Source organism: Rhinatrema bivittatum, chromosome 12, assembly GCF_901001135.1.
Source record: "Rhinatrema bivittatum chromosome 12, aRhiBiv1.1, whole genome shotgun sequence".
Lineage (NCBI taxonomy): Eukaryota > Metazoa > Chordata > Amphibia > Gymnophiona > Rhinatrematidae > Rhinatrema > Rhinatrema bivittatum.
The window spans coordinates 55,386,117-55,397,365 of NC_042626.1; the positions used below are offsets into that span (position 1 = coordinate 55,386,117).

The 11,249-nt window shown below is 49.4% G+C and overlaps 1 protein-coding gene across 1 annotated transcript; it reads left to right on the forward strand.

Moving 5' to 3' along the window:
- The first annotated feature begins 13 nt into the window (after positions 1–13).
- TMEM92 (transmembrane protein 92) lies at positions 14–10,835 on the forward strand. Its single transcript, XM_029573489.1, has 5 exons — positions 14–419; positions 4,352–4,377; positions 7,717–7,794; positions 9,281–9,488; positions 9,821–10,835. The coding sequence occupies exons 1-5, from the start codon at positions 342–344 to the stop codon at positions 9,932–9,934; spliced, it is 504 nt and encodes a 167-aa protein (XP_029429349.1). The 5' UTR covers positions 14–341; the 3' UTR covers positions 9,935–10,835.
- Positions 10,836–11,249: the final 414 nt, after the last annotated feature.

An 11,249-nucleotide genomic window follows, 5' to 3' on the forward strand; every position in this document is an offset into this window, starting at 1 on the left:
GTGGGGGGGCGCAAAGAGAGGACTGAAGGAAGCCCCTGAGCTGATCCGGAGTCTGCGCCCGCCTGCATCGCCGCCAGCCTCCTTCCCTTCCCCAGGCCCCATTAGTCTGACTCCACCTCTTCCTCCTGGTGACTCACTTTCTTTGTGTTATTAAGCGCAGGGAGCAGCAACTTTTCTTTATTGTCTTTTTCGGCTTTGCCTGCTGGGAAGGAAAGGAAAGGCAGCCGGTTCGCCCTCCTTGCTTGAAGAAAGTTGGGAGCCCGGGAAGAAGGAGGAGGAGGAGGAGGACAGAGAGAGAGAGAGAGAGAAGGGCGGGGGGCTGCCCTCCCACTCCCACCAGGATGCTGCCCTTCCCGCGTCCCGGCCAAGCCCTGGGCACGGAGCTTCTCGTTATCTGCCTCGGCTCCCTGCCCCAGACGGTAAGACTCCGCCAGGCGAGCAGGACCCACCCGAGTCCGCTTCCCCCCGGGCCATCCCGGAGGCTGGTCCTGCAGGTGGGGGAAGGGGACTTGCCTTGCCTCCTCTCCACCGGGGTTTCCTTTCTGCTGGGGAAGTTCCTTCTTAGCTGTCTGGCCATGGGGGTTAAGCCCCGTTATTGGCCGGCTCATGGGTGCCAGCATGGTCCAGCTGGTGTCTCTGATGACTGAAGGCGGCCTGGGGATAGACCCTCTTTTATCAGGCTGTGTATGGAGGGGTTGGGGACGGGGGCTGCAGATGTTATCAGCTACCAGCCTGAGGTCAGGGGAGTGATTTAGGGTTTTGCTGCCCCTGTGCTTTCGCCCTCCCACCTCCTGTAAGGGTAGCAGGAGGGCTGGGCAGAGCTGGGAGGTGGCACATCTTAGCCAGCCTGCTGCCCCTAAATATGTGATGCCCTGGGCACAGGCATAACGGGGGCCTACAGATAAATCCAGGGCTGCACTTGTCTGCATGGTACATCTGCTAGGGCTCCTGCGTTACCTGTATGAGTGCAGAGGGGAAGGGGACTTCCCTGTGTTACTCCTGTGCATTTAAGTCTGGAAGAAGCAGATGTGTTACCTATCTTAGTATCCTATTGATCTGAGATGCATCATTTTTACATTTCTTCTGAGAAGCTTTTAGAAGGGAGATGATGATATAAATAGTAACTTATAGGCCTAAGTTACTACCTTAAGAATTGACAGAATAGTATTTATCTATTTCATTCTTTTTCTCTACCTGTCATAATTCTTTTGGTGTACTGTCCCAACACACCCCATTTTGCTCTGCCACCAGGCTCCAAAGTAGGATCCCCCTCCCACTATCATACAGACACCAGTCACATGGCGGTGAATCACGGTCCACTGGGAACAGCAAGGATTTCAGTCTCTCTATGACGTGGCCTCACATCCTGTCCCACTCTGCCGTTGCTCAACCCAGAGCAAAGCCAGTGCCTGTCCTCCTAAGGCCCCCACACTTCCCACGCTGCAGGAAGTAATTAGGCATCCAGCCTCCCCATCAGCCACGGGCCTGGTCAGCACGTGCTCACTGCCAAGCAGATTCTTTCCACGGAGCACGACCACCACCGTCCCTGGCAACGTGGCAGCAGATAGGAAGAGAGAGAGACCTAGATGATGGGGCCCATATTAGACAACCCTCATGGCTGGAGGTGAGAGCTCCATCCTGGACCCAAGGGGCTGGGATACAGGTCGCACAGTGGCATTTACAAGCCATGGCTAAAACTGGAGCTTAGCTTCGGCTGGGCCAGATTTTTGCCAAGAAGTTAGAAAACTGGTATTTTCAAAAGGGGCTGAAAATGAGGGCAAACTGAATGTGTGTGTGAGTAGGAGTTGTGCTAGGGTGTAGAGTTCTGTGCATGCCGTGTCCATGAAATGCAGGGAACTTACCAGGGAGCAGGACATTTTGACATAAATGATGTCAAAAGGCAAGGACCACCTGGCCCTCCCAGTCAGAGAGGAAGCTTCTGGTTTAATTCACTGCTTTACAATGACCTAGTCACAGGTACAAGAAGTCCTGCCCCGAAGAAGCTATGATCTAAGGGGGGGATCTGAGGCCATGGGAGATAAAGTGACTTGCCCAAGGTCACAAGGAGTGTCCCACTCAGGTTTTAAACACTGGTCTCTAAGCCACCAGCTCTCTCCCAAACGAGCAATACCTTTAAATGTTTGCATAATCTAATTCTTACTTGGCAAGTATACTAAGCGTCCAGCAAACCTCAGGAACAATACAGAGTAAACCATGGTTATGACCTGATTTTGGGGCAAGGTTGGTGCCTGATGGGTTCAGAGGTTTGATAAGAAACCACCCTCTCTTCCCCACCCCCAGTCCCTGCCACCCGATCCAAGGACAAGGATATGCTTTGGAGAGAGCCCTGGGCACTGCCAAAGGTCATGTCACCCAGCTACATGGCGGTTTGCTGTTTATATGGGCAATCAAGCGGATAAAAGAAAATCCACCATAAAAATATGTAATCAGCACGTTATCAGTAGGACCGGGCCATTTCCTTCCATCTAAATGTACCTGGTGGCACACTTGATTTGATAAGGAAGGGAAGTCTTGCACAAAGCATACACAGGATAGCAGGGTAGCCACGTGGGTAATAGCAGTTGGCCATTTTCGTGCTTGTGGAAGCTGTAACCCGGGTGTGATAGTCTGCTGGGATGGAACGCAAGTGCGAAAGTCGACTCTCTCGGTTCATCCACCCCAGAGGTGGCTCTCTGAAGAGCTAGGACTGTAGGAGATTACATTTGGCTCGACGCTGGCCTATAGGACACGTATCATGCCAGCTGGAATCCCATGTGTAAAAAAAAAACAAAAAACGGTCCCCGGGAAGTAGGCACAACCCCCACGTAGGATCTTGCAATGATGGTGTTTCTGCCCCAAACGTGAAAACCTTGACCATGAAGAGAGAGTTCATTCTGCCTGTCCCCATCGCAACTTCCCTCTGAGACCTGCGTGCCACCCCCTCACCGTCCTGCTGTTTTGGGTCTCCCGAGCATTTGGGTAAAATTCAGGAGAGGGGGAGGTGTCCACCTAGGTCGCCAAAGGCCTGAAAGCCCCCTGGGGGGACTGCCGCTGCCCCGGTCGCACGTCGAGGGCCAGGCACGGAGGGGAAAAAAGAGCTTTAGTGACCCTGATTGCACAGGTGCAGGACGTCTGACACAACCAAAGAGATGCGAAAGCTTCCCTCGGGGATAGGAGGGAGTGCTGCTTGTGTCCCCTGAACACTTCTTCAGGCTGGGGACCAAATTCTTATCGATGCCCCTGCTGCACGGCTGAAGCTCTGAAAGGTTTCAGTCTTTTTTTTTTTGTGTTGGCCTTGCACTAAAGTACGACTCAGCTCCAGTCTTTTGAAACGTTGCCAGATGGCCAATATTCCTTTCTAAGCTAAATACACTTCTGTTTAACTTTTTTTTTATTTGCTTCCTTATAGAAGACTTTTCCTCTCCTAATAAGGTTACCACCTAGCCTGTGGCGCTGGCTCTCAAAGCTGACATGAGAGGCTGGGTCAGGTCCATATTTTTAGTGTTTGGTTGGATTTGCCGGCTTTTTTGGCTGTAAATCTCTGGCTCCTCGTCTCCAGTAGCCCACCAGCTCCGGGGGGGAGGAGGTCATAAACTTCTGGGAAGAGACGCGAGACCAGAAGAGTCCCTTGCATTTCATCATGGGATAAACAGAGGGGGCTGTCTGAGGGAGCGATGGGAATTGTTAGAGCTAGAGAAGTTGGACCGATGGGGAGTCTACATGGGCCAAATGGTCTCTCTCTCTGCTGTCATGTTTTTAAGTTTCTGTCATCAGGTTATGTCTAGATCATTAGTTTCACAAAGATCAGTAAGCACTGGTGGGACTTTTAAATCTCTGCCAGACTGACGGATTTTGCTGCCTGATCTCGCACTCTCTAATATCCCTACTGGGGGATAAAGGACAGAAGGCACAATCTCTCTCTCTCTCATTTGCATTTAAAAGGGTAAATTCTGACTTTGCAGGTTTTGCAGCCCTAGAGGGTTTGTATGTAAGATCCTACATGGGCTCCTTGCCATCAGCCGGCGTGGAATGTGAAGTCCGTGTTAGCTCTGAGGCTCTGCCCGGTGATCCCGTGAGGCATAAGTTGCGGGCGACCCCCTGTCCTTTTGCTGTCGACCGTAGGAACCCAGGAGTAAACGGCTGGCACGTTGGCCATGCTGAAGCTCCGACGCATGACTGAGCCCCCTCCAAGGTCCTCGGTAGCCAGGGAAAGTGTGTGAAGCAAGTCCTAGAATGCCAGGGGGCGAGATGGAGGCCTTTGTACGGCGCCGGGGACTTGGAGCGCGCTCTTTCTGGCGGAGGGGGCGACTTTGTCATAACTTTACACCCTGTTTTCTCTCTCTCCCTGCAGGCTGCAGTACGTTGTGGCATTTCCGAGTAAGTCTACTTGTTCCCTGCTTCTTTTTGTCCCAGTTTTGTTACCTCTCATGGATCCTCTATTGCACTCCAACCACTGTGGGAGAGGAGGGGGCATGAGAGGCTTTCAATACGTCATGTTGCTTCTCCTCGTATTTTTTTTTTTTTCTCCTCTTTCATTTTCCAAAAGTGCTAGTCTCGGGTTACCAACTGGCTTCGTTTTTTCTCTGACCCAGGCCTGGTTTTACCCCCATCTCAGGCACAGACTCACGGCTCTTGCTTTGTCCTTGGAAGATCAGGCCCATGCAGGTACTGGGGCAAAACATGTCCTGACAGCATTTAGCTCGGGGGTGGCCAACTGCAGTCCTCAGGAGCCAGGAACAGGACTGGTCTTCAGGGTCCCTACACTGAATATCCATGAACGCACTGCCTTCACTGTACGTAAAATACATCTCATGCAGTTAATATACACCCCCCATACTAGCTGCTTCGATAGTGGGTACACTTGGCAGTATAATAATCTGTGCCACGTGCCTTTGACCACCAAGATTATGGGCTCACTGAGTCCATTCCATTCCAAAGTGAGGATCCCTGATCAACCATTATGGGAAAGGAATGAGAGAGCTCCGGCATCTGGCAAAGGTGCAGGGCCAGATCCACAATGCATTGTACATGAGAGAGATTTACGTGCACCGCCTCCATTGTAGGCAGGCCTGTCTCATGGATCTCCTCAATACCAGACCTGTCCGTGGCTCTTGAGGACCGGGGTTGGCCATCCCTGCATTAGATCTTATTAGATGGGGATTGTTCTGTCAGGGGTGAGATCCGTGCCTCCTGGGTTGGAAATGGCTGGGGCAGTAATGTAATAAGTGCTTGCCCCCCTAGTACGGAGTCACAGGAGGAGAGGAACAGGTCCTGATTATTGCCAGCCAGTACTTCTTGGATGTAAACGGATGCGTTCATTCTTCTGTAAAAAAAAGTTATAACCTCGTGATCTCTGAGTAAAGAGAGAGTCCTTGGGAACAACCAGGCCTTGTGTGGCATTATCATTTGCGGGAAACGCGGACTTAAGGTATATTGACCCCCACCCCAGCCGGAGGAGTCTTGACAATTACTTCTCTCCCAGGAAAAGACCCCCCTGTGCCTGCACCTGTGTTCCAGAGTGGGCCCTGGCCACAGCTGCTTCATTTTACTGTAATCCGCTTACAATGGTAGCTGCAAGATGCACTGGCTTGCAAAAGTATTCAGCCCCCCCTAGAAAGTCAGCAGATTTGGGTGAATTACAAATGACACATACAGATTGTTCCAGACTGTATTTTTTATTGCAAACGACTATGCTCTTAAAGTCAATTTTCAAAGTCACAATTCATTATTTCTCTGCGTTTTTTATTTTTTTTTAATTAAAACTGAAACATGCTGCTTGCATAAATATGCAACCCCCTCAGACTAGTACTTGGTAAAACCACCTTTTGCTGCAATAACAGCTTTAAATCTTTTGGGATATGTTTCTGCCAGTTTTGCACACTGTTTGGAAGTGAGTTTTGCTCATTCTTGCTTGCAAATTTGCTCCAGGTTATTCAAGTTGGTTGGATGGCGCTTATGGACTGCAATTTTCAAATAGTGCCACAGATTCTTAAATGGATTGCGATCTGGACTTTGACTTGGCCATTGTAGAACATTTACCTTTTTGTTCAACTATTCCTGTGTGGCTTTGGTCTTGTGCTTGGGATCATTGTCCTGTTGAAAGGTGAACGTTTAGTTTTTTAGCAGACTGAAGCAGGTTATCTTACAGGATCTCCCTGCAGTTGCACCATCCATCCATCCATCAATTTTAACAAGATGCCCAGTCCCCACTGAGAAAAAGCATCCCACAACATGATGCTGCCACCCCCATACTTTACTGTTGGGATGGTGTTTGCTGAGGAATGGGCAGTTTTAGGTTTGTGCCACACACAGTGTTTTAAATTTTGGCCAAAAGCTCCATTTTTGTCTCATTTGACCACAAAACCTTATTCCACATTTTAGCTGGGTCACTGATGCTTTCTAACAAACTCCAGACGGCTTTGATGTGATTTTGTTTCAGTAATGGCTTCTTTCTAGCCACCCTACCATGCAGGCCAGTTGTATGCAGAGTTCTTGATATGGTTGACTGCACCTCCACTCCAGGCTCAGCCATTGAACTCCTGTAGCTCCTTCAAAGTGATTGTTGGCTTCTATGTAGCTTCCCTCACAAGTTGTCTCCTTGCTCTGATGCTGAGTTTTGATGGAAGGATGCAGTTTCCATTTCCTCACAATTGATGCAGCAGTGCTCACTGGGATATCCGGAAGGATGCAGTTTCCATTTCCTCACAATTGATGCAGCAGTGCTCACTGGGATATCCAAACACTGGATATTATTTTGTAGCCTTTTCCTATTTTGTACATTTTATTTTATTTTATTCATTTAGCATTTTTTATATACCAAAGTTCTAGTAACAATGTTACTAATCACTTCGGTTTACGTATAATGTTACATGCCTATCACTTTCTCTTTAATTTCCTTAGAATGCTCCTTGGTCTTCATTTTTACAGCTTCCTTTCAGATTCAGTCTGACCAATGATACTGGAATAAGGGGGGGTCTTTTATCCTGAAAAGCTGACCTTTTTAAATAATTCACAGGTAGAGGCCAATTGTTAGGGAAATATTTTTCATCTGTTTAAACCTGGAGCTTCCATAGCATGGGGGTGGAATACTTCATGCAAGAAACTTCTTTTTCAGTTTTTAGTTTTATTTTACAAAGAACGCAGAGAAATAATGAATTGTGACTTTGAAAGTTTACTTTAAGAGCATACTGGTTTGTGTGGAACAATCTATGTAAGTGTCATTTGTAATCCACAAAAATCTGCTGACTTTTTAGGGGGTCAAATACTTTTGCAAGCCAGTGTATAAGCAGACTATAGAAGCTTTTAAAAAAAATAAAATCTGTTAGGAGCTCTTACCTGTGATTTAGGTCCTATTTAGGGTGTTATCTGGTGATGGGACATATCACATCTAGCAGACAGCGAGCATGGTGGAAGCAGGATGGGCTCTGAGGATGATGGGGATAACTTGACCCATGCAGTTTCCTTTTAGATTTCTAAAAGTTGGGTGAGCACCTGACTCCAAGTCTTTAGGAGCAGATGGGTCAGACCTGATGTACTGGTTCCTGTTTAAGAGCACATTCTGGACATTTTGAAATGAGCTGAAAAAACATGGAGTGAGATGATCACCCTGCCTACTCTAGAACTGGAGTTTTAAGCATTGGTTTGACTGCTGTCCATGTCTTTGCTGATTTCAATCCTACTGAACTTTCCTTCTCCTCTCTTTGCCCCCTCATGTAGGTGCCTCAGTGACTCATATTGCTGTGGCGGGCAATGCTGTTCCCAAAGCAAAATCTACCTGGACAACAGCTGGTACGGGTAAGGACCGAGATGTTCCCCTTAGAGACCTTTCCTGCTACACAGAGCTCCAGTCGTTGTCATGGCATTAACTCGCCATCCCTCTCTCCTGTCATCTGTGTTCCCAGGGGGGCACCGGCCTGTTGGAAAGGCCCCAGCTAGCAAATCAGGCCGTCGATTTATCCATGTATGCTTGCAGAGAGAGTCGTGGCTGTACAAAGCAACACTGATAGTGACATAGTTAGCAATAGGACACGTAGGGTTTGCTGCCTCACCCAGGTCAAACCAGAGAGGCTGAGCCAGGCCTGGGTTTGCCCCATTGCATGCAGGGAAATGTAGTCCCACTTTTTATTTCTTATTGACATCAAAGCTACAACTCGGGGCAAGCAATGAAGCAGCACACGCCAGAGAAATACACATGAGGAGAGCCAGGTGCCCTTCACATCCCCACCGGGACCGGCTTCCACCAAGAAATGATCCTGTGCCACTGGAAGCGGGCATGCAGGAGCTCTGCAACAGAAGCCGGCCTGTATTCTGCATCCTAAATAAACTGAGGAGAGATGCCGGCTTTCCCTATTTGTGGTGTGAGCCGGTTTTATCTCCGCTCCTGCGCACGTAGGCTACTCCAGCGCTGTGCGTCTTTGCCCACAGACCACACTCGAGCGCTGCTGCCGTTCGTCAGACAGATGACGGTTGCACGTGTTCATTGCTGTTACCCGTGAATCAGTTAATACTCGGTCATGCGGTGTTTCCATTCTGATGATCGGCCTGGGAGTAGTTCTGGAGACAAAGATCCTGCTCTCCCTGCCATAATCTGATTTAGTCTGACTGCACGTTGACTTTAATTGTTTACTTTATGTATAGTGACTAGTTGTGTATCCTAGGTGCTTTGCTTTGGATAATCCAGTTTGATCGAGAAGGCAGTGCAGAATTTTAAAATAAAAGTTCAAAGCAGTACTTCTGTAAGGGAGAGAAAAAGGAAGATACCAGCAGAGACTGTGGCATGATAATTCCCTGATGGATAAGATAGAAAGGAGGGATGGCCTCCTGACGAGAGCCATAACGGGAGTAAGGTGATGACTTGAGCATGAGAGCTCCCTGATGAGAACCGGATTCACTGGCATTAAAAACAGAAGCCCCGTCTGATCGGTCCCTGAGGGAGAGCCCAGCTGGAAGAAGCACGGGAGGGAGTTTGTGTGATGGCTTCCTGATGAGAGCTAGGCAGGGTGACATAAGACGGGCGGTCACGCACGCTGGTCCCTTGACTTTTCAAGTGGTAGAAAAATATGAATAAAATGTTGGAGAGTCGTGGGGTCCGTTCTGGTTTTATCCCTGGTAACAGTTTTTCTAAGAGAGGCTGGGGGTCCATCACGTTCACAGTCTGAGTGGAAGAAAGCGTGGGAGTTTTGTTGCCTGCCCAGCACAATGGGGAAAGCTCCCGGACGTGCCCTTTCTGTGCATTTTTGTTTGCGCAGGGAGTGATATCCCTCTCCTCCTCCTCTTTCAGACCTCTCTTCATCTCCATGATGGTGGCCTTCTCTTTCATATGCCTCTGCGGCCTCTGCAACCGCTTGTGCAAGTCCAGCGCCCCGGCACCCGCAGAAAGCAACATGCAAGCGAGGCCAGCCTCCTTCCCCACCCTGGACCCCAGGATCCCGGCCACCATGGCAGCCCCGCAGCAGGCGCGCTCTGAGGAGCCCCCGCCCTATAATGAGGTAAGCGCCCAAGCCGCCCGGACGCGCTAGCTGGGCCAGCGCTGGCATGCTGGGCACTTCCCTGGCCAGAGTCCGAGTTAATTGGATGTGCACAAGACTCTGGCAGTCAGCCCCCATCTTCCAATTTGCATGGCTCTTTCCTGTCGCCTAGAGATTTAAAATCTTTGCAGCGCAGGGAGCTCTCTCAGATCTTACACATCTGTCTAATTTGTGTCCATTGATCAGCTCCCTATTTTGACTTCTCTCTGTAGCACTGTTTACATGAGCAGCAGTGGATACAAATAATAATAATACCCCCATCCCTGTTTAACCGTGTGCCTTTTTGCTTTTAGGTCACCTCTAAGCCTTTCCTCTATCCTGTGCCGGTAGGCCAGCCTCCCTCCTACAGCAGCGTGGTTGCAGAAGATCCACTCTCCAGAGAGATCCACGTACAGGTGGCTCTTTAAATCCCCGGGAGCCAGCAGCCTGGATCTCTTGACAGCTCGCAGGAATCTGGTGCTGGGGGACTGCCCTGGCCTGGCCCTCTCCCATGATGTGGACCACAGAAAGAAGCCCATGTCACATGGCGGCTGGGACAAATTGTGTGCTCGGGATGGCCGCCTTGTGCCCATTAGATTGAAAAGGGTGACTGCCAAATAAGGGGTACTCAGCCCCCTATCTACTTCCTTCTATCCTGGACCAAAGAGGGCACTGGACTCCCTCACCCCCCTGGAAGAGGCCTCTGACCCGCATTTTGTAATGCCTGTGATTGCTCCCCCCCCCCCCCCCCGAATAGACTCCTGTGTCCTCTTTTGCTGCGGAATTTGAGAGGCGGCAGGAGGGGGAGCTGGAGGTCCACTCACACCAGATGTGCGAGGGGCGTGGGCGAATGGTCTCCCATCTCCCTTCGTGACTACTGTTTTATGCCACCTGCTTTTATCTGCTCCCCCGTGCCCCACTTCGGCAGGGAGGCTGCTGACTAATGTCAGGCTCGATCAGAGCCAGCCTTCGAGAGCTTTAGCTGCCCCACGGGGGTGGGTGCTCCCTGACGCTGGCCCCTGTGCGGCAGGTGGGGGAATGTAACGGGCGCTGGCTACCTCTGCGCAGCCGCACGTGGCAGCGGGACAGCCTGAGGGAAGCGAGCTCAGAATGAGCAGGGGGAGGGGTGGGGGGATGAATCGGTCTTCAGACCTGGGCATGTGCACTAGAGTACAGCACAATTGCTGACCGAGGGGAAACCAAATTGTAACTTTCTACTGGCAAATGATTTTTCTACTGTGTAGATTGTATTCTTATATTTATTTGGATCAAGTTGGGGGTTTTTTATAGTTCCAAAATCTAAATATACATTTTTTTATTTAAAATCAATTCAGCTGTGTAGCTTTTTCTCTTAAAAGCACGCGACCCTCTGATTTAGACCAGAGCTGCAAGACTTTTAGATTTTTTTTTTTTTAACATTTCTCTTATTTATTCATTGGCACTTAACAACCTTGCCTTTCTGAACCAGTCAAGGAGGTTTACACAAGTTACATAGCAACAACATTACAAAGCATACCATAAAATAACGCACGGCCCAAACCAAACAATCTTAGAACACCTCATGCCTGAATAAACACCTCTTAACCACCTAGACTGAATGAAAACAGGGCTGGGAGAACTCCTTTCTCCAGAAACTTGTATCATGTAACAATTTCTGTTCCATCTCGTTTGCTAGAACTGGCCACTTCACACATCCTCCCTCAAAATAGATTAAGAGACATCTATATTTCCTCTTCAGCCCTC